This window comes from Melopsittacus undulatus, chromosome 5, assembly GCF_012275295.1.
Source record: "Melopsittacus undulatus isolate bMelUnd1 chromosome 5, bMelUnd1.mat.Z, whole genome shotgun sequence".
Lineage (NCBI taxonomy): Eukaryota > Metazoa > Chordata > Aves > Psittaciformes > Psittaculidae > Melopsittacus > Melopsittacus undulatus.
The window spans coordinates 46,178,272-46,201,031 of NC_047531.1; the positions used below are offsets into that span (position 1 = coordinate 46,178,272).

Below are 22,760 nucleotides of genomic sequence, written 5' to 3' on the forward strand. Positions count from 1 at the left end.
TAGTTCTGAGCTGTATCTAGGGCACTAGAAACTTGACCCTAATTCAGGCATGGCATATCATCCAACAAAGGCTAATTATTCCTGATTTCTAAACACAATCATCTATGAAGCCAAGCTAGCCTGCCAGGACCCCTCTCTCAGTGGAATGAGAGGGAGAGATACAAAGAGGCAGATGGGGTGGGTGAAGCACACTTTGTGTAGCTGTCATATTACACAGGTTTTCCTCTCACACCTGTTTCTACCACTCAAGCACCAAATTCTTTAAAGCTAGCAAAAGGAGAGGGGAGAGAGGGTGCGGAGGGCAGATGAGATGCAACTCATTCTTTGCATTCTCTTCCTCACTATTTACAGGTCCTTAATTCCCCTTTCTTGGACTAGTTTTCTATGTCAAGGCACTGCAAGTTTGCCTTGAAGAATCCAAAGTAGCTGGAGAGCTGGGAAAATTAGCATTTAAAGGGGTTTAATAAATGAAACACCCTCAGGGAGTTTCCTAGAGAGTGAACTCAATTAAATTAAGGGCCAGAACTTGGGCATCACCTGTGCTAAAATAAACCACAACCTCCAGCAAGGAAGTCTCATTAAATGACCCAAGTTAATATTGGTTTAATGTTTACAAAAATACTCCCCCTTCCTCTAAAACCATGTCAATCCACTTTGGAGCATTTCTATTTCATAGTAACTAAAAAGAGGGTGGGAAGGCAAAAATGTAACCTTCTAGGGTTTATTCCATGTGTGGTGCAAGAGCTAAAAGATACAATGATAGCTTGTGTCTCTTTCTATATCCTGTGGAAACACTGCAGAACAGCTCATTTTGTCCCTGTTAATCAGTACTGAGCCCTTCCTGTTTGCTGTGCGCAGTGCCTTTATGAGCATGGAAAGCAGTCTCCCCACTGCTACCTGCAACAGCAGGGACCAAAGACAACACACACCAACAGCAGCTGCCTGTGTCTCCAAATGCAATTATATTCTTCCATGGAGGAAAAATAATTGAGTATATCAGATACTGAATGCTCACCAAGGAAATTCCACTAATTTAGTAGATGTCTTGTCCTTTACAGGGTAACTTGAGCCAAATGATACTGTTTATTTAAGTACAAAAAACCTTCAGTCACAGGAGATTCCAGAAACGCCAGAACCCTGAGCTCTCCTCCCTTGCCACAGAGGCAAAACTCTCTCCCCCCCACTTCCCTACTCAGGCAACCACTGCATGCACAGAAGTTCTATGGTCTCTGGCCCATCTTCTTCAGGGTTCGATTCAGCTGGAATTAGAGAAAGCAAAAGTCAGAAAAATACAGTGATTGATATACACTACTGCTCCCCTCAGCAGCCTTTATCCAATGCCTCGACTCCTCCTCTCCAACTCACTGACAAAAAACTCTTGTGCAAGTGCAGGCAGTGTGCAAAGCAGACAGGGAACCACTAAACTGTCTTCCCCTCTCCAAGACAGCAGAGGAGGATGTGGGGAGAAGAAAGGATACTTCTAGCAGTGGTATCACAATCCTGTGCTGCTGAAGTCCCCACATCTCAGGTTTTTGCTGGTACATTTACAGTGTGCAGCAGCTTCTGTCAGGATTGTGGAGCAGTGACAGAACATCACCTCCTGGCTGAGCACAACACTGAAGCCATCAGTGCTCCAGAAAACTTTGAGGCCACTTTCTAGAGCCATAGTTAAGAAGGTAGGCATACAAACTTGGTCATGTTACTGATAGGAACACCACAGTTTTCTGGGGATAAGAATCAATGCCCTTGGACAGCAAACCCTTCCTGAGCCTCAAAGGAGCACTTCTCACACAGAACAACTCTCCACAGGCCAGCAGCTGCTGCTGAAACCACCTGCCTTTGCCAGTGCCTTGCAAAGCTGGGGCTCACTCCAGCAACACATCACGCAGCTGTGTCACACAAGTGTGGCTCCTCCAGGAGCTGCACACCCCAATGCTTCCAATGCTCCCCCCACTTCTCCTACACAGCTCTCCTGCTCAGGCCTCACCTCCTCAAACTTGTGGATCTGGCGGATGAAGAAGTCCCCATAGCGTCGAGCAACCTTTGTGTCCGCAATATGGATCATGTCCTGAGAAGGGAACAGCATGAGGTCAGGAAAAGGACTGCAAAACTTGAGGAGCAACCAAAGGGGCTTCACTCCAGCCCTGGCTCAGCACCACACGTACCTGAGCTCTGCTAGTCCCACAGCAACCATTCAGTTCTCTGTGGGCTGCCTTCCCTATACCTATGCCTGGGATGGGTACCAAACTCGCACTGTATTTGCTTCCCACATTCTTGCACACTGCCTATTTTAGTCTCTCTTTGCAGCAGTGTGGCAGCCCCAACCCTGATTCATGCTCTGCTTTCCTTTATCAGAGGCTAAGAGTCATGGTGTCTACCACGAGAGGTAGGTTGAGACATAGCATGAGACCTTGCAGGAAGAAGTCTGCTCTAAAGACCATTAAAACAAGGAGCAATTTACTTTCCTCCTAGAAGGAAACATAAGGGTCACTGCTATTTTTTTGAAAATGAAGTCCTAAAAGACTTTTTGCTATGCTTCCTGCTGCCTGTAGCTCCAAGGTCAGGATGGTGACAAGACCATACCCTTTGTTTAGATTCCTCCTAGAGCAGACAGAGTTAAATGCTGCTCCAGTGAAAACCAGACTCGTAACATGACCAAGTTAATCTTTGTCAAGGAAAGGAAAGATATGGGGGAGGCCTACAAAGCTGACAGTCCCACTTAACACAATGACATCTCCAGAGGTCACCCAAATGTCACCCCCTGAGAACACTAACAAACAGTTCCCTCTGTCCTGAGGAAGACATTTAGAAACTTTGTTTTCTGGGTACAGTGACTACCAAAGGTGTCTATGACATCCCATCACTGTTCATCTACTGGCACTTCTATTAAGCATGGCTATGAATTCACTGCAGGCAGCCAAGCCCTTCACATGGCAAAAAAGGAAGGGATGTTTCCCACAGACTGGAGCAAAATTGGGTGCTGCCACTTCCAGAATTTCCCAGGTGAAAGAATTTCCTAGCCAGCAAGGGGCAGATACCAACCTTGTCAATATAGAAGTCAACCTCAGAGGCAGACTGGAACTCCCCATCCAGGGCAGATATGCCACTGGTCCATACCAGGTTCTTCATCTTATGCTTGAAGACAAGCAGTTGGATACGAAACTCCTGTTCTGTAAGGTCTAAGAAGCCAGCCAGCTTCGCCACAGGCATGGTGGTATAGAGCTTGAGGAAGCTACGGATGGTAGAGAGCTGGGCCTGCTGCTGAACCTCATCAGCAAAGACCTTGAGCTGCTGCAGAAAGGGCTCCTTGTGGTAGTTAGGGTGCACATTGTCGTAATTGGGCACCACAGGGGAGAGGAACTTGGGGCAGGCGTAACTGAAGAGCTCCTCATAGACTTGTGCATCACCCTTCTGCATGCGCAGCATCTTATCCCCGTATTTCTCTCGTAGCTGCAGGTGGATGCTCTCATCTATGCGCATGGGGTACATGGTGAGGGCAATGGCCAGCAGTGCATGCATCTGTTCATTCTGCTTGTTAATCTGAGACAGAGAGGAGAACCTGTTAGTAATCAGTGTGCTCAGGCTTTACAGTGCCAGAGGGAGATGAGAAAAACAGACCCTTTTTCAGAAACAGACCCTTTACCCAGATCACCTGTAGTCCTAATGGTCAAGGGGTCAGCACAAAGAAGCGATGCCTTTGGGCAAAGCAGACAGATGAATGCCATACCAAGGCTCTTATCAATGAAAAAGAGGGCCGGGTAGCGTGAAATGTACCCAGAAAGACACAGAACCCAGATGGCCAGAAGCATGTTTGCTTTGGTGTGAAAAAGTGCAGAAGGGAAGGAAAGGCACAGCGGAAGGGAAGGCAGAGTTTAACAGCCATCTCCTGGCAAGGGAGGTATCAAAGAAGCCAGTGAAGAAAAGACTGAGAAGGAAGGTTGATCAGAGTGTGGGATGAAATGGACATCTGTGTGGCTGAAACAGACATACGACATTTTTGAACTGAGAATGGAAGGATTTGGCTATACAAAATGAAATTAATCATAAGGGCAAAAAGGAGACAGCAGCAGCAAGGGGTAAAATAGGCACCAGAGACAGCTTAGGTTGAAAGAAAAAGAAGCTTTGTTTCAGCTATGCTGAAGTAAAACAATCTGTGAATGACTGACTGACAATGGAAATATATCTGAGAGTGGCTGTGATCTGAAATGCAGGACTGGACTAGGAACAGGACTGAGGCTGAAGCAACATCAACAAGAATATTATTGTCAGTGATACTCATGAATAACCCTGCCTAGGGGGAGCGTGCAGATGGAACCAGGGCAGCTGTGTGGTGAACAACCAAAGGAACTAGTAACACAGCTAAGAGAAAATATTGCCATGCATGGCAAAGCAGTTCAAAGGATCCTCAGGCACCACCACCAGCGTAGTCCAGGAAAGTAAGGCTGAACTACTAGCTGTAAATTATCAACTGACAGAAGAGAAAGGAAAGAAGAAAGTGGCTTTTTCTTTTGGGAAGTCTAGACCTATTCTATCTCTTACCATCTCATACTTGTAGGTTGTCCTCTGAAACATGCTCTTGGTCCTCTGGATGTAGAGGAGGATGTTGGCAAAGACACGGATGGCATCCTGGTAACGTCGCATCATCAGGTATGCAAAGCCCACGTAGTAATACGTGGTTACTTGGCATTCAGGCACCCGGGAATACATGCTCTGAGAAGGAAGGATGAACACGCTATGTTAGAGAGAAGACAACCACCTTTGATACAAACTGCTCGTTATCCAGAATCCAGCCACCTCTGCTTTCACTCCTATCTCAAATATAGGAAGGAGAGGGTTAATTCAGGATACCTCACCTCCCAGCGATCCCTGCAGCAGTTTCCTCACTTTTTATTAGATCATCCCATTTCCTATGTTTTCCAGTTTCAGCTTCCTGCAAGCAGAGGACTCCTGCACTGTGCCTAACACTGCTTTGCTCAGTTCCCTCTTCCCCTGTTTCACTCCATGTCCTGTGCCAGACAGCACATGCATATATCTGTGCCAAGCCCTGGGCCAAGCCTGTGTTGCAGATGGACTTTTTTTGCCACTGTTACCATACATAGCACCCAATTCTAAGGCATGGGAGGGGGCACAGTGAGAACAAGAGTCAAAAATACAATGAGCCACTGACCAGGGTAGGAACGCTATGCTCAGCCAGTTACCACTTACACTTCAAATAATATTCCCTGTAACAATACTGACTTGCACAACACAGCAAACCTCCTAAAAAACTAGGCATTTGTGCTGCAACAGCATCAGGCATTATCATATGGCTTGATTTAATGCCAGAGCTCCAGCTGTGTTCAACTACAAACTCCTGACAACAACAACAGCTACAAACAGCTCCTCAGCTGGAAGATTCATTATGGCAATCTTTGCCCAGCATGTTTGAACAGAGGCATTTAGAAAACCAGACCAGAGGATTTAAAAACACAGTTTTACCTTCTTGTTGAGCTCTATGTTCTCCAGAACCTTGATTGCTTGGTAGTAATCCCCCAGCAGAGAGTGCAGACGCAGGAGCCCAACCAGGCTGAAATAGCCCAGCATCTTGTAAAGGGAGTGGCGACCATATTCACCAGCCACACTTTCAGGGTCACCTAGGGAAAAAAGGAACCATGATGCCTTCTTCCAAGGAAGCCAGCTCCCATTCTAACATCTCTATGTTTACAAGTAAAGGGAGCAAGACTCAGGTGTAATCTCAGAATCATAGAATGGTTTGGGTTGGAAAAAAACCCTCAAGATTATCTAATTCCAACACACTGCCATGGGCAGGGATGCCTCATACTAGACCACATCACCAAAGGCTCTGCCCAACCTGGCTTTGAACACTGCCAGGAATGGACCATTTACCACTTCTTTGGGAAAGATGTTAAAGTGCCTCACCACCCTCACAATAAAGAACTTCATCCTAATATCTAACCTGAGCTGCTTCTGTTTAAGTTTGAACCCATCATCCCTTATCTTATCACTACAGTCCCTGATGAAGAGTCCCTCTCCAGCATCCTTGCAGGCATCCCTTCAGATACTGGAAGGCTGCTATGAGGTCTCCACGCTGCCTTCTCATCTCCAGGCTGAACAGCCCCAACTTTCTCAGCCTGTCTTCATACAGGAGGGGCTCCAAATAAAATAAAAAGTGAAATAAAAGCGGCACAGACAGAGATCTTGCTTGGCAACCCCCAGTTAGCTCACCTCCACTAGTATAGACCTCCAGTTGTCGGTTAATGTTGGATTTGTCTACCAGAGAGTGCAGCACATTAAGGACACTGTGGACATTCCAGATCTTGGGGTTGGAACGAAGGAAATCAATTTCCTCTTCAGATTTCTTGGCTGTCTTGCAGCGGTACTGGCTGAAAGATTGGAACTATAGGAAAAAGCAGAGATTCAATGATGAGAAGCTATTCTGGAGATGTTCTGATTAAGTGCGCTAAGCTTACAAGTTGATCACACAAATGCACAACAATAAGCTGCAAAAGTTTCATCTGAGATCACCTGGCAACCAAAATGGGAACTAATACTACCTTTGAAGCACCTAGGGAAAAAATTATGCAGTGTAGAGGGAAAAGGCCAGAAGGCAGAATGAAGCTGAGAAGGATTTGCTGTCTGAACAGGTAGCAAAGAGAACAACCAAGTCATAAGATGTATCTGCACACACACACATCTTTTTCTATATATGCACACATTTTTCATCCTCAAGCTCAGCAAGGCTGCAACACTTAAGGAATTCCAGGCAGCTCTACAGTAAAAAGTTACAGAGAAAGGAATCTTTAGAGAACCAACAGCATTTGAGATCTGTATTGCTGCACTCAGAACAGTAAGTGGAAAAGTATTTTCTAACATCAAAATCCTAGACCACAGATTATTTCAAATAAGGTCAGCAACCTTTCAGTGCAAGCATAAAGGCCCTACTGACCAGGAAACACAAAACTGAAGTAAAACTGAAGAACACATAAAAATGAGCTTGAACAACTGTCTTCAGAAGGTTTTTGTGATTGCAGCAGACTTCAGTCAGGCTGCTTTGCACAAATCAGGCAGAAATGAAGGTTAGTTTAAAAAAATCCCCTAAGCAGCAATGGAAACAGAAATATCAACAGAAGTCCAGGCCTTCCCCAAAAACTCCCTGCAACTTAAAAATCTGTACGTTTACAACTACTTTATCTACCCGCTTACAGACCAAGGAATAACAATGCCCACCAGTTTTTTACCTGCAATGGTATCCAAGCTATGAAAATCAGAGAGGGATGGGATGAAAAATATATATAACAGAGGCAATGGCACTGCAAAATGGCCCAGTCTTATAGTCATATACCTGGTAAATGAATTCATCAATGATATCCCAGAGCCACTGGTTAGGAAGTTCCAGAGGAGCAGGGCCATCAGCATCTGCAGAAGAATGCAAGTAATAGATGAGAAGTTTAATATCTTGAGCAGAACTGGAGGAAGAGACAACTGAAACACAATTTCCCTGCAACGAGAGATGCAGCATCAGATGAATGAAACTGCCAGAAGGGCAGTGATATGTAACTTTGGCTACCTCAACTCCTTCCCTCTTAAAGAGCATGTATGGGGTTAACCTCTACAGTGTGACTGCTCAGTAGCAGTGATACTCAGAAGCTGCATGCAGGCTGCAGGGTTTTACCCCAAGTGATCTTTTCTCCACATGAATTCTGGCAGGGAGTCACAAACACTAAGATTTGTTCCAAGAAGAGTCAACAACAGTAAGCAGTTGTGAAACACTGCAAGTTTTCTCTAGCTTACAGCTTCATTTTGCTTTTTAATAAAAAGACAGGTGAAATAGTTCTCAGCAAGGCATAAAGCTCAATAAGTTTTACTTTTTATAGTATTTCAGAAAGTACTGGAAAATCTTTATGATTTTTGCGGGTTTAAATGCATGGATGTAAAGTGCTCTTCAGGAAACAAACACTCAAACACATGGAAAGCTCGTAGACTACTCTTGGGTCTATAAACATTGCTGTTCTAACCCTCTCCAGCTCTGCCCTCTCCAATATTCACAAAACAGAAAGGAACTGCAGCAACTCACTGAGGATGTAGTTGAAGAGATTGCAGTAGTTGTAATAGGATTCAAATCTCTGCTCCAGCGTAGGTCCCCCCTGCAATGAGAAGTCAGCACAGTCTGCTTAGTTTCAAGAAAGGCAGGAGGAAGTTTATGGGCAAGAGAATAGAAGGACAGTCAATAGTCAGGGCAGTATGGGGTCTATTTCAGAAATGTTAGAGCCAATATTCAACTAGCACCACCCAGAAGACCTGATATTGTATCACTATTGTCCCATGAAATAGTGGCTGGTTTTTCATGTACAGGACAACCAAGCAATCAAACCTCCTGTGAATAGGATGCATTAACCCTCCTTGTCCTCCTCTCTGCTGTCCAGACTGAAGAACTTCCTATTACCTTCAACAGCTTTCCTTTCTTCTCCCCTGATGAGAAACCTTTTTAAATCAACACTACTGCTCGTAGACAGTATTTCTAAATGTTCTGAAAGACCAGCAAACACAATAGGGAATCACTCTCTTCCTAGAATGATCTTTCTTGTTTCACCTGGAGGCAACTCAAAGGCAGCCTGAGAACAACTACTAGCTCAGCCTGGGAAACCAGCCTAACCTGGGTTAACACAGCAACCTTTTTAAAATGCTCATTTCTTCCCCCTCTGGTCCACACCAAAACTGCAGTTATTTATTTACTTGTAAGTGATGCCTCTCTTCAGCTTCCTTCTTTAAAGGACCAAAACCAACTGTGATTTTCTCACCGACTTCAAATTAGCTTAAGAAGAACAAAAAAGTTGGGGTTGTTTTGTTTTATAGAGCATTACTCTTTCCATTTTCTTCTCCTGTGTCCCTCCCCACAAAGCACTGACTCCACATGGTTTTTTTAATCACAAATAATGCACCTTCCTTTTGTGACACCCCCTCTCACCCACTTGTTAATCTGGAGAACAAAGAGCCACAAAGAAACACACAAAACCAACTGATCTATAGGTCTTGGCAATTACAGCTCTGTCAGAAGGAGAACTTAATTACTCACCAACACCTCCTTCTTCTGTAACTCACTAACCACTACAGTAACAAACTTCTACATAATAGCTTCCTGAAAACTCAGACCAAGTCTTCTGATTCATAAAGGCTGCCAGGGAAACCTGCACACTCACCACAACCAAGCTTGAGAAGACAGCTAATGAGCTTCAGAAAGTCAAGTCTTTCTTGCTTTTCAGCAATTAGCAAACCCTTACTATAAAGGGCAAGAATTTTAAGCTTTCTTAACTGCAACCTGACTTAGATCTCATAAATCCACCCAATCCTGCCTTGCAAAAAACACACAACCACTGATGCTGTGGTGGCAGCAAGAACTGACAAGTTTGATGGCATGGAAAACACAGCATGTAACTAATAAGGAGACACAGGACAAACACTCACGCTGACTTTGGCATAGATGTGCCTATAATACAGCTCCTTGTATAGGATGAGGAAAACAGCATCTGGAAAAAAGATGACAGAACAAGACATTAGCAAGCCATAAGACCCAGTCAACTGGATCTCTTGGATACACCAGTGGTGTTTCTCCTGCCACAGCAATAAAGGGAGTTTGACTTCTGGCCAAGCATCTGCTGGAGGAGTTGCCAGAGTGAACAAAGATGAGCAACCCAGGCAGCAGCAACACGGGACACCTGCTCACTAATTTAACAAATTATTTTGTTCCTTCTCTGACAAGCAAAAAGAAAGCCAAAGACTTACCATTTCCAACCTGAGGAGCAATGGCCTCAGCCTCTGGCCATGGGGTATTCTTAAAAAACCTTTCCGTCAACTTTGTCCAGCTGAAAGATAAACACACATGTGGCACTATAAACCCTTTATCAGTATAACAGTGTTGGAATTAGAGATCGCCATATAGAGGCCTTGGACACAAAAGTGGAGCCCCACCTCCTAGGAAGTCCAGTGTTGAGTCAAAGAATGAGAATCACAAACTAAGCAATTAAAGTCTTCAATTTATCCCTGAAGTGTGGAACAGTTGTGTGTGTTACCTTCATACTCCCTTTACGTCAAGGTGACACAACTACAAGCAGGAGGGAGCATATGCAGGGAACAGACACAACTTCATGGCTTTTTGCAAGCTGCCTAACTAGCACTGCTGGTGTCACATTTGCTGCCTCCACACACACTAGGCACGGGACTGGGATTTTCCTTCAGACAAGTCACAACTCACCTATACTCATGTTAGCTTAGTGGTGTGGAAATATTGAGAGTTCAGGGGTTGGTTTGTTTTTTTTTGCAATCAAATCAAACCTCACACTGTATTTTAGAAAAAGACCAACCACCACAGGTAGTCAGCCTTCCTTTTTAAAAACAGTGTGCACTTTCATCACAGTTTAAAACAGTGATTTCCGCTCTGTACCTGTTCTCATAGATGTCCTGGATCTCATACACTTTCTGGTCAATAACATCACTGGACACACGGCTGGCCTGGAGTTCGTACACCTTCTGGTCGATGAGATCCGACACTGTCTTGTGAAAGTACTGAATGAAGTTCTTGATCACTTCGGGGATCACCTGGTAGGTCTGCTGCTCGTACTGGCGCTCGTAAGCCAGGTCCTGCTTCGGGTCTCCTGAGGAGAAGGAAAGAGACGCAGTGAGGCAGGCGGCCGAGGCCTACAGGCCCATCAGGCTCGGGGCACGCAGGGGCCACCGCACTCACCCGTGTGCATATCATAGTCGTTGGAGTAGGCATAGGGATCGTAGGCGGCCTGCGGAGAGACGGCAGCAGCTAGTCACTGTGTCAACACAGACACAGCCACCCCGATCCCCTCCCGCCGCCCCGAGCCCCCCGACTCGCACATCGGTGTCGTAGTCCTCCCCCGGGTAGGCCATGGCAGCGGCGCGGCACCGAAAGGCCTCCGGCCGGCAACGCGGGACCAGCGAGGAACGGGCCGGAAGAGTAGGGACAGCCGGCCGGGAAGCAGAGCGAGGCTGCGCCCTCCCATTGGTTAAAACAGCTCTCTGTCTTCGGTCCGCCGAGGATTATAGCCCGCCCCCCAAGCTGATTGGGCAGCTTACCTGCCCGTCAGACCCGCCTAGGCACCGCTTCCCCTCTATCCACTCGCCTTCTTTCTATACGCTCCCTCTGCCTTCCCATTGGCTGCACCACCCGTGTGGCGCCTTCGATTGGTCAAACGGGAACGTCCCGCCCCATTGCTATAGCAACAACCTTCCCCTCCGGGCCTGTACCCCTAGCTGCGGCCCGGCCCGGCCCGGCCCGGCCCGTGAGGGGATGGAGGGGGGCGGCGGGGCCGCAGCAGAGCCCGATGCAGGGCTGGAGCCGGAGCAGGATCAGGCGTCAGAGCCGGCGCCAGAGCAGGCGCTGGGGGCCGGGTTGACGCTGGGGCCGGCGGCGGGCGCTCCCGTCGGTTACCTGCACGTCCTGTGGCAGCGGGAGGAGCCCACGGGCAAGATCTCGGCCCGCCGCCTGCGCAGGGCCGCCCGTCTCCACCGCTGGCTGGGGCCTACGGGCAAGGAGACCCACGGTGAGCGGGGGGACACGGCAGCACCCCTTCCTGGGACGGCGCTTCCTGCGGCCGCCCAGGCCTCGGCGGGGTGGAGAGCCTCCGGTTTGGGGAGCCGGTAGAGCTTTGGCTTCCCCGTCTGCGGGGCCCCCGGAAGGAGGTCGGATCTTCTCGGCGGGAGGCTTGGGAAGGCTCTCTTGGTCCTGCCAGGGGAAGGTGTCCGTCAGGAGGAGGCAAGGAGAGCTTTTCTTACCTGGCGTCTTGATCTGCTTCCCCTTCTGTGAGCCGAGACAGCACTAGCGTGGTTTGGTCCCCACACCAGGGCTGGAGTGGGATGTTTCAGTAGGAAAAGGCTCAGTTTTCCTCCGTGCTTTCCAGTAATTTCTTTCTTTTCTCTCTAGCTCTGAAAAGGTTGCGTGAAGCTGCCAATAGCAATGACTTGGACACAGGTAAGAATTCTGCCAGTCCTACTTGGGACCCTTTTCTGGAAGGGAATTCTGTCAAGGAACTTCATTTTAGGAGAGGAGGAGGATGAGATTGTGGATGGTTTGTGGGCATGGTGCTTGGGATCCTACAAATCTAGCAACTGTTTTTCTAGAGCCTTGTTTCGCTCTCTGAGCAGAATGAGGCTGGTTATAGTAGTCATGTTTTTCACAGGTTCATAGTGTAGGCAGTTTTCAGCTGCCTCAAGCTAAATCAGCACTACACCATTCCAGCTTTTTTTTTTCTATGTAACTTTCACTTGTAAGCAGCAAGAGAGTAGTATTTTGGTAAGGTGGGAAAGTTAGGATTATTTAAGCCATACTCTGTGTGATGAAACAGTGTGACCCAGTAGATCAGAACCAGGACCAGTGCTGGACTCTGTCTCTCACAGTGACTTCGGGGAAGGGTCATGGCCTGTCTGTGAGTTCCTTTACCTCTCTGTACTGTAGATTAGGTAAGGTTTGATATGAAGTGTCTAACAGCAATATTGGTGTATATTATGGGCTCTTTATTGTCCCTCCTCAGACTATATTGTCCCCTCAGTTGTGCTGGCCTAACTGTTCATCAGGCCATTCTCTGAGCAGAACTGGAAACTGATTTGACATGTGCAAACTCCCAGTACATCAGAACAAGAGTTTGTTTGGTGTGGTTCACCCTTTGGCTCCATGATACACCTTGTTTTATGAACTGATGGATAAATTTCACCTGTGAGCTGTCAGTACAGAAAAGCTTGGCTCCAGTCACTAAGTCAAGTGGAAGAATGAAAGGGTCAGGCTTTAAAAAAGTCTTGATTTCCATCAGTTTTCAAGTTTTGCAGCTGTATTTGATACATGGGTTCCCCTGTTTACAATCCTACTGCATTTTCTGTACTCTGCAACTTGAGGAAGTGTCTGATGACAAATTTATGCTTCATCAACAAGTAAAAATCTGTGCTATTTCCTGTAGTGGCACTGGGTAGGAAAGATTATGTCATTTGCTGCTGGCTTCAGGGAAAGACTAGGTAAAGCATCCCCCATTAAAGGTTCTCAACTGGTCTTTCTTCTGGAATATCAAAAATCTATCTTTTCAGGTGTTCCTTTCCCTTCTCTACCACACCTAAAGCAGTAGGTGTACAGGAAGAAATTCAAATGTGACTATAATTTGACCTCTGGAAGCTGAGATGAGTGGTGACTTGCAGTGGTCTGAGCTATCCAGTTTCTTGGCTCCAGTACTGTTCGGTCTTAGCTGTTGCAGGATATGCTATTAAAGATCTCAAAACAGCAAATCTGTCAGTGTTGTTAAAAGCTACACAGTGAGCTTTGTTTTGCACACTGATTACTGTATGAGGAGTGCTCCAAACAACAAAAGTATTAGGCCTTACAGTTGTCCTTTCACACATTGCTATAGATGGTACTTTTGTGTCCCTGATCTTTTCAGCCTTTACTGTTGTCTTTGCCTTTGCTGTATTTGTACATATGCTGAAGAGTCATCTGTACAATGCTGGAGAGTTGTACTAGTTTCTCTGTCTTTCTGTGTGAGTAGGTTTTTCCTTCTTACCTGAGAACAGAAGGTAGTTCAGGTCACAAGGATTGCCAATGGTGGCATTGAAGAAGTAGCTGGGTGCAAAAGCAGGGGGAACAAGTGTGGGTAGATGATATGGTTCCTTGGGTTCACTGTCTCACTTCAAGACATGGCCTCAAGAGTATATTTACACTGCCACTGGCAGGTTGATGCACTCACCTGTCTGCTTCCCCATCGGTGGGCACACAGTAGTATGGCAAAACCTAGGAGTTTGGGATTAATCTAGCAAGGGGCATATCTGAAACATGCATGAAGAGGTGGCTTTTCTCACTGCATGTGGCTACACTATGAAACTTCTGCTGTGGGTCTATGTTGGTGTAAAAAGTTTATACAGGTGCAGAAAATGACAGTGGAAATTTATGGGAAAACTCCTGCAGGGATAGTAAGCACAGAATGCTAATTCTAGCCTAGCAAGTGCCTAATGATACCACAGAGATAAGCACATGCACATGCAGATAGGGGAGGTGAACACTGCCTTGCTGTTTCTTTCCTCCACATCCTTCCTCTTTCCTGTGCATCACAATATGCATCGCAAGCTTTAAGGACTTAGGAGGGACTCTTTGCATTTCACGGAATCATAGAATGGTTAGGGTTGGAAAGGACCTTAAGGTCCAACCTCCCTGCCATGGGCAGGGTTGCCTCACACTAGACCATGTCACCCAAGTCTCTGTCCAACCTGGCCTGAAACACTACCAGGGATGGAGCATTTACCACTTCTCTGGGCAGTCTGTTCCAGTGCCTCACCACCCTCACAGTAAAGAACTTCTTTATATCTAACCTGAATTTCCCCTGTTTTAGTTTAAACCCATCACCTCTTGTCCTATCCCTACAGTCCTGATGAAGAGTCCCTCTCCATCATTTCAGTAGCTTCACTCCTCACAAAGGTTTAAGGGTCAGCCAGCTACAGGCTGTGAGAGTTAGCCTCACATCCTTGCTATGCTTGTATACTTTTCTGTAGCCTTTTGCTGCTGATTATCATTGGAGCTTGAAAATTTGGCTAGGTGGCAGGGGGTTGGGACTAGATGATCTTTAAGGTCCCTTCCAACCCAAACTGTTCTGTGATTCTATGGAACCTTAATCATTACAGCTGAGTACTTCCAGAGGGTGGAGGGTAGGCTGCCTGGGCTGGTTCTGCTGAGCCAGGATGCTGGCTGGAGCTGGCTCAAGTCCAGTTGACTTGGCAGCTGGTAGAGTACAGTGTTTGCCCACAGAAGAGCAGATGGCATTCTCCCTTTCTGATCTGGTGCACTTTCAGCTTACCTGCTTTCTTCTCTTCCTTGGCACTGTCAGTGCAGCAACTCTTGGAGGACGGAACTGACCCCTGTGCTGCGGATGACAAAGGCCGGACAGCCCTGCACTTTGCCTCCTGCAATGGCAATGATCACATTGGTGAGTGGGGACGGGAGTTCTGTCTTCCAGCCTCTCTGTGGCAGAGATTTTGAAGGATGCTCTTTATTTTGATCCAGCACATGACAGAGCTGACTGTTTTCCACGAGTTTTGTGGCAAAGTTGCCGACTGAACTCTGGCTTCAGTGCTGCTGAAGGGGGAGCCAGAGCTGCCAGCTTTAGGGTCGTAGTGGTGCGGAAGGAAAGATGCGATTAGTCCCAGTTCTTCCCCTCGAGTGTCCCAGGGGCAGTGGTACTGCCTGACTTTGTACTGGGTCCTTCTGCATTGCTGCACAAACATCTGTCCCCTGTCTGTGGGATGAAGCTGAGGAGCTGAGCAGAAGCACCTGTAAGGCAGCCTGGTGGCTACTCTGTGTGCCTGCAGCCCGTGTGGATCCGACCTGTGGGCGAGGGGAAGGGACTGATGTGGCTCTCTTTCCTTGTTTCCAGTGCAACTGCTTCTGGACCATGGGGCTGACCCAAATCAGAGAGATGGCCTGGGAAATACTCCCTTACACTTGGGTAAGTGCCTCATAGATGAGCTTTGCATGTAGAGAGGTGAAGTGAGCACCACCTTGCTGTTTCTTTCCTCTTCATGTTCCTCTTTCCTGTGCATCACAGGATCCCCAGCCTTAAGGACCTAGGAGGGACTCTTTGCATTTCATTAGCTACACTCCTCATGAAGGTTTCATAGAATCATAAAAGGTTTAAGGGTCAGAATTTGAGAAGATCCGTTTCACTCCCTCTGCCAGCCCCAAGAGTGCGAGATCTGTTCCAGAGAGGGTACTCAGGCTTGAGTGTGAGGTTACCCATAGCAGCTGGGCTATTGCTCTTTCCCGTAGCAAAGAGCCATTAGGGAAGCAGCAATCTCCACACTTGAGCAGAAACTCTTCTGTTGTTTGCTAGTACCTCTGAGTTGTGTGTCCTGTGTTTTCCCTCCCCAGCTGCCTGCACGAACCACGTTCCTGTCATCACCACACTGCTGCGCGGAGGTAACATTTCCTCTATAACAATTACAGCCTGTCCCTTTCCTGCCACACCCCTGGCGATGACTCCCCATGGACGCTAAGTCTTGAAGACAGACCTCACTTTCTGTCTTTGCTGATGCATCTTGCAGGGGCCAGAGTCGATGCCTTGGATCGAGCTGGCAGAACGCCTCTGCACCTAGCTAAATCAAAGCTAAATATCCTGCAGGAAGGAATCTCCCACAGCCTGGAGGCTGTACGCCTTGAAGTTAAACAGGTAAAAGAAACACTCCCATGCCGTGGTAAGGTGGTGCAGTCTCCTTCACTCTTTATTTAAATACTTCTCTTTAGGCTCTTAGCTGCTCTGGGGAGAACTGACTTTTTCCTTCTGTTTTCAGAGTCCTTCTGTTTTCTTAACCACTACTCTGAATTTTTGCAGGACCTCTCTTGGCTCTGGTAGGCCAAGGATGTATCGAATGTCTTAATTCTCAGGCTATATGGAGCACTCTCTTTTCTTCAACTACCATGTAAGACAGATGTCTTGTGGCAGGAGAGCGATCACAGCATGGGGCTACAGCTAGGGTGCACATATGCAGGGACTTTGCATTCCTAGCACAGTCTGTCCTGTGGGGTCATGGAATATTAAAGCAGTCACAGGGCTGCACCACAGATGCATGAGGTGTGGGCCTCACTTCAAAAGTCATATAGGAGCCACAAGGACTTTCATCCTTAGCGCACAAGCAGATCCAGCTAGGGTGGGGAGTCCTTGCTTCTCACAGTGAGGGAAGCTAGCTAGCCATAAAGAAAAGCTTGGTGCTTTCAGGGCAAGACCTTACACTTCTTCAGCTGGGCCTGTCTTCCCTTTTCTTAAGCCAGGCACAGTGCTCATGGCTAGTCTACCTGTGGCTGATCAACACCTCTGGTGACTCACTGGGCTCTGATGCTGTCATTAGTGCTCCTCAGTTGCTTTGCATTTGTTCTGTACGGTTTACGTGCTCTGCCACATACAGCAGCGTTAAGGCAATTTAACTGCAATTTGTTTTTTCCTGTAAAACTATCCCAGCCTGGTGCAGCTGTCTGACGTTTGCTTCTTTTGCCTGTTGGTTTCAGATTATCCAGATGTTGCGGGAATATCTGGACCGCCTGGGGAGGCATGAGCAAAAGGAACAGCTGGATGACCTCTGCTCCAGGTTACAGATGACCAGTACAAAGGAGCAGGTAGGCAGCTTTGAACTACTGTGATTCACTTGTGTTGTGACTTCTGTGTTTAGGAGAATGCAGCTGCATGAGCAAGGTAACATGGAAGACAAGTTTATGGAATTGTTCTTGCTCACATTGGGCACGTTACGTGATGACTCGTGTACTCCTTTTGGTTGGAATTCAAAATGCAGAAAGCATTGCTGTGCCTCGCAGCTTAGCAGAGAAGCAGAAGGTCACGTCAGCATTTTAAGGCCAGGATCAGCACAACCACACAGGGTTGTGGGACCTGTTTGGGTTTTTCCTCCAAAAGATTGGCCCTTAGAAACAGGCTTAGAGGAAATAGCCTTGATAACTTTGTTGAGTTCTGGGTAATGCAGCAGCATGCTTCTGTGCTAACGACTGGTTAAATTGCATGAGGAGGTCAAGCGCTGACCTCCTGATGAATGGGGAGGAGCTCCCATTACCTTAGGTTAGGACTTGTTTGATCATGAGGATGGGAGCCCTTCTGCAGATTGTGGGACCAAAGGGATCCTGTCCTAAAATAAGCTCAGCACAGGTATTACTGGCAGTCCTGGTGGAAGGGTGGTCCCTGCTGCACAGGAGTTTCTTCTGTGGTGGTGGTTCGGCTGCACAACTGCATTCCCCTGCCTAACAGCCACCTGTATTCTTACGGCAGGTGGATGAGGTTACAGACCTCCTGGCCAGCTTCACATCGCTCAGCCTGCAGATGCAGAAGATGGAGAAGAGGTAATGGGCTTTTAAATCACATTCCTGATGCAGCAGGAGAAGCCTTAGAAAGAAAAAGAAGCTGGAGCTTACTTCCCAGAATGCTGAAGAAACATTGCTGCCAGTAGCCATTCCTGCCAGATCTACTGTCCGGTGGTGCTCAGATTGTTCCTGTTAGCACTGCCACAGCCGCCTCATGGGGAGGCAGCGGGCTTTGGACAACAGAGACCACAGAAAGCAGAGTGCTGCAGCCAAGACTTTTGGGAAAAAAGAGCTGCTCTTTTTATCAGATGGGCTGGTGCTGAATAGGAAATCCCTTCCAGAGATATTTTGCCTTACTCTAAGCACTTCAGCTTAATGTAGGTGGTGGCTGATGCTATGTGCAGTCACCAGCCCTGACTAGTGCACTCAGCAGCTGGCCAGCATCGCAGAAATGCTTGGAACAGGCACCTCTTGCCACCTCTGCAGTACGTGGGAGAAAGTAGATGCCTTGGACAACAGAAGGCTTAGTGCTGGGAGAAGAGCACACACTGAATTCTGCATGCTAGCAGCTGAGCAAACATATTGCCTTGAGAAACATGCACTGAGGCTTAATCCTAACCTTTCCCAAGCCTACAGTCAGAGAGCAGAGAATCTGCTTGGTCGCCAATGGGATCTAAAGCTTTTCATCGTTAGACTAACAGCTTTCACTGTTAGTTTTTAAATCACTGGCCTCAGTTTTTAAATCACTGTTCAGAGTTTGTGCTTAAATACTACAGTGAAACACTTGCAAAGAATACCCAGGTAGGCAGCTAGCAGGTCAGAGCTGCCCTGGTGCAAAAATGAGGTTTGGGGGGGGTGGGTTAATCCTAGCACAGACATAGGCAAACATCTACAGCTTGTAAAAAAAACAATCCACCATAACTGACTTTTGTGTTTCCTGTCACTGGCAGTCTCAGAGAAGAGGTCCAGTTGTGACAGGAGCTGTTGTGTGCTCAGCTGTATTATGGGGCTGGGATGGAGGTGAATTTATGACTACCTCAGCAGCACGAAGCCTACAGCTGACCCACACTGTGTGCTTTTTATCATGGATTTGCTGCTCCAGGAGCTAAAGTGCAGTATGAGAAACGAGTTCTGACCTCTGCTGGAAGCCTAAAGCGATGCAGTGATGAAGGATGCAGGCAATTGCTCTTGCTGCTCTCTAGCTTCTTCGCCATTGTGCTTAGTACTGAAGATTTAAATACCTTTGGTTTGGAGCAGGGATCCATGAAATCTTGATGGTATGGTGCCAACAGCAGGAGTGACAAGAGCATGCTCAATAGCAATCCTGAGTTCCCATCTGCGTAACACACCTAAATGATACTTTGTGCTGGTAGCAATACCCATCCCACAGCTTGGGAATCCCTAATTTGGAAGTGTTCATTCTTTAGGATACAGCGTAACCATGCAACAGCCAGAGTTTGGAGAATTCTTCAGACTTTCAGGTCAGCATGTTCTCTAATACCTCTTGTCCAGGAAGAGGCTACGTGAACTCCATGCTCAAAGCTGAGATACCAGCAGTATGCATGGCTTTTAGATGGGTTCATCCGTAAAGTGCTTGGAGGCCAAAGCTGGGATTAATAGTCTTGTGGTTTGGCTGGAGCTATCACTGTGAATGCTGATACTTCATTACAATACTCTGGATGAGAAGAATGCCGAGGGGGTGGGAGACAATCTTGAGTTTTTTGTATTTTAATCATCAATAAAACCCTGTCAGCCTTTTCAGAGCCCTCAGCCAAGCTCTCTTCTTTTTCAAAGCAGCTCTTTCCCCTTTCTTTATGTGTGTTCCAGACCGCATGCACAGCACAGCACTCGGGAACTGCTACTCTCATACCTGGTATGGAAATCAGAAGTGTCAACACAAAGTTGTTTGAATTCAAACACCAGTCTGTTTGCAGGTCGCAGTACACAGTTGCTGACTCACCTGATCTGGACTCCCACAGCATAGAAATCCAAACTTCTAACTCTAGTTAGTTGCTGTGAAACCATACAAATAGAGGAAGGAGAATCTCAGTAAGGTTGTTGCAAGCTGGAAGATGGGGGGGGAGGTATTTTGCAAAGAGGAAAAGCAGCCTGGCCCAGTCTGCCTTCCTGCAGAAGTACAGAGCTGGTGGAGAAAAGGTGGCTGAACTCATGCCTTGCCCCGGGCCAACTAAAATGGCTGTCCTGTGAAGAGACAGCAAGGGTGTGGGGGCTGTGGAGGCAATCTGGGCAGGCAGAGAGTTTCCAGGATGGTCCTTGTGTGAGGAGCAGTTGACCTTCATGTTCAGTCTTTTATCTGTCTTGTTACTTACCGTCTTCACAGCTTAGTCTTGGTGTCCACATATCCCTGGCTGTCAACACTTTTGCACTCAACAGCCTTGTTGCTGAGGAGACCATTAGGGTGCCAAAAGAGCAGGCAGATGAAATGCTCTTTACTGCTGCAGTTACCTTAGTTGCTGATGTTGTCTGTTAATGAGGCAGAGCATGGAAGCTTTCCTCAGATCCAGGATTACACTTCACTGGGACTCGGAGCAAATCTTTCAGCCTCAGCACACTTGATATTACCATCCATGGCTTTTCAGGCCTTTGTCTTGCCTGGTGCTGGAGTTTTTCACAGCTGCTCCTGATGCTCAGAGGGGAAAGGTGGGGGCTCCGCAGCCAGCCAGGAGCAATTGCTTAGCTTCTTTTGGAGCACTGCTCCGTCCATGGGCAACTGGCACAATGAGCTGAGGCAAAACAAGTGGGCTTATAGGAAGTTTTGCCACTGCTTTAGTGATAACACCAGGCAAGAAAGAGAAAAGGGTATCTGGTTTTCAGTGGGGGAAAAAATGCATCATGTAGGAATCATTCTATGGCTTTCCATGGTCAGTTCTGCTTTCCTGCCTCAGGGTTGAAGCACTGGGCTGCTGGGAACCATGTCATGTGTTTGGCACTGGACTGGGAAAAGTTTTAGGCTTGTTTGTGTCAGCTGTCATGTGAAAGCCTTGACCATCCTGCCATGCTCAGCAGCTGTGTCTACAAAAGGAGGTAGGTGCTGGGGAGGGAAAGAAGGAGAAAGATTCAGAGAAGGAGTATGTGTTTTCTTCATGCTATGCTGAGACCTGTCCACTGGCGCTGTCTTTTGTCTGCTGCTCCTGGCCAAGAGTCTTCAGCCTCTCCCAGCAGCTCTTCTACCTGGCCTTGCACCCTGGACCACAGATTTCCCTGCACAACCCGTAGCTGTGAGGTTGAAGACAGCTTTCTGCATCTCCCAGAGGTGTCTGCTGCAGTAAAGGAGAATGGAAACAACAGCACAGGTTTCCTTCTGCTCTTTATTTTGCCATTAAACTTACTCCAACCTCCTCACCATCAAACACACCTTCTGGATCCCTTCCTGAGCAGTGGTGCATCCCCGTCCTCAGGGCCATGATGTCAACCAGGACTTAATGCAATGCCTTGCTTTCGCCTCACCACTATACACTCCATTTCCCCCTTCACACAGAGCATGGCTCTGCAGTGACATGCTTAATCCCCAGCCACAGAACCCAGCAACAACCTCTCCAGCTCTGCTGTGCTGTAAGATGCAACCAAAAGCAGGCAGGTTGAGGATCTGACTCATGGAAGATAGCAAAGGCTGAAAACGTATTTGTGTCTCACGAGGGACCCACAGCAACAGCCCCAAAGAAAGCCTCCCAGCAAAGCTGTGTGGATGTTACTAAGCAAAAGATGTTTTGCTAAAGTGGTCATTCACCCACACAAGCAAATGCAAAGCACGCACTGCAGTATGTGCAGACATCAAGAACCTGTTCAGCTCTTCAGCAGCTGAAATAATTAAACTCCAGGGTATCGAACCAACATTTGAATCCTGTTACTTCCATCACCTTTGCCTTTCTAGCAGACTCCAAATCAATCTTTGCAATCGTTGGCGCTGCTAAAGAAGATCCATGAAGCATCCCTGGGAAACCTCCCACCTTTTCATCTGCTTTATCCACTCATTCCATGAGTGAGGCAGATCTCTTCTCCTTGTCGTGGTTTAACCCCAGTTGGCCCTAAAGTACCATGCAGCTGGTTGCTCACTCCCCTCCCTGCAGTGGAATGGGGAGGAGAATCAGGAAAAGGTAAAACCCGTTGAGATAAGAACAGTTTAATAATCGAAATAAGGTAAAATAATAATAATAATTGTAATGAAAAGGAAAAATAGAAGAATAAAACCCATCAAACACAAGTGATGCACAGTACAATTGCTCACTACTTGCCCATCCTCAAGCAGCAATCAATCCCTTCCTGCCAATTCCCACAGTTTATATACTATGATACTCTGTGATATGGAATATCCCTTTGGATATTCAGGTCAGCTGTCCTGGCTGTGCTCCCTGCCAGCTTCTTGTGCCCCTCCTCACTGGCAGGGCATGAGAGATGTAAAAGTCTTTAATCAAGGCAAGCACGTCTTAACAACAGCAAAACATCGGTGTGTTATCAGTGTTGTTCTCAGACTAAAGCCAAAACACAGCACTGTATCAGCTACTGGGGAGAAAGTTAATGATATCCCAGCCAAAACCAGGACACTTCCATTACAGAAAGATACCTGTAGAAAGATGCCTTCTTAGTGCACTGTGCCTGGCCAGCATTGGAGAGCAGCCCTGGGCAGCTCAGGGTGATGGGGTGACAAGGTGGAAGAGACAGCAGTTTTGATTAGAAGCTGGTAAAGATGATATGGCAAATAGCATTCCGCTGTTTTTCTGTGAAAGCTCTGAGAGGGGAAGAGAGCACATGGTTGTTGGAAGGGTTAAAATAATTAGCTGGCAACCTGCTAAGGCTGGTCATGGATTAGGAACCAGCAGCTAAACTCAAAAGCATATAACCAGAATTCCCTATAGTTAATAGTGCTACATGCCCTGACCACCCCTGTCACACCGTT

General features: G+C 47.2%; 2 protein-coding genes across 2 annotated transcripts; one reads left to right on the forward strand and one right to left on the reverse strand.

Annotated features, from left to right (window-relative positions):
• Positions 1 to 1,004: 1,004 nt before the first annotated feature.
• Positions 1,005 to 11,017, reverse strand: EIF3L (eukaryotic translation initiation factor 3 subunit L). The gene is made up of 13 exons (XM_005150360.2): positions 10,879 to 11,017; positions 10,739 to 10,787; positions 10,439 to 10,649; positions 9,781 to 9,860; positions 9,463 to 9,524; positions 8,075 to 8,144; positions 7,343 to 7,416; positions 6,226 to 6,397; positions 5,479 to 5,633; positions 4,540 to 4,710; positions 3,043 to 3,540; positions 1,988 to 2,068; positions 1,005 to 1,259 (listed from the first exon to the last, which is right to left on the reverse strand). Exons 1-13 carry the CDS (start codon positions 10,909 to 10,911, stop codon positions 1,221 to 1,223), a joined length of 1,695 nt encoding a protein of 564 aa, XP_005150417.1. The 5' UTR covers positions 10,912 to 11,017; the 3' UTR covers positions 1,005 to 1,220.
• Positions 11,018 to 11,274: 257 nt separating this feature from the next.
• ANKRD54 (ankyrin repeat domain 54) lies at positions 11,275 to 19,615 on the forward strand. The gene is made up of 8 exons (XM_034063224.1): positions 11,275 to 11,564; positions 11,945 to 11,992; positions 14,877 to 14,975; positions 15,423 to 15,494; positions 15,917 to 15,964; positions 16,090 to 16,214; positions 17,048 to 17,155; positions 17,814 to 19,615. The coding sequence occupies exons 1-8, from the start codon at positions 11,312 to 11,314 to the stop codon at positions 17,886 to 17,888; spliced, it is 828 nt and encodes a 275-aa protein (XP_033919115.1). The 5' UTR covers positions 11,275 to 11,311; the 3' UTR covers positions 17,889 to 19,615.
• Positions 19,616 to 22,760: the final 3,145 nt, after the last annotated feature.

Excerpts from the sequence above, each read along its gene's own strand:
- EIF3L (XM_005150360.2), bottom strand. The coding sequence starts at position 10,911 with ATGGCCTACCCGGGGGAGGACTACGACACCGAT. Across the intron at positions 5,634-6,225 it reads GGAGGTCTATACTAGTGGAG|GTGACCCTGAAAGTGTGGCT; the intron begins GTGAGCTAACTG and ends TTTTTTCCCTAG. Across the intron at positions 2,069-3,042 it reads TTGACTTCTATATTGACAAG|GACATGATCCATATTGCGGA; the intron begins GTTGGTATCTGC and ends TTCCCTTCTCAG.
- ANKRD54 (XM_034063224.1), top strand. The coding sequence starts at position 11,312 with ATGGAGGGGGGCGGCGGGGCCGCAGCAGAGCCCGATGCAGGGCTGGAG. Across the intron at positions 15,495-15,916 it reads AAATACTCCCTTACACTTGG|CTGCCTGCACGAACCACGTT; the intron begins GTAAGTGCCTCA and ends TTCCCTCCCCAG. Across the intron at positions 17,156-17,813 it reads TGACCAGTACAAAGGAGCAG|GTGGATGAGGTTACAGACCT; the intron begins GTAGGCAGCTTT and ends TTCTTACGGCAG.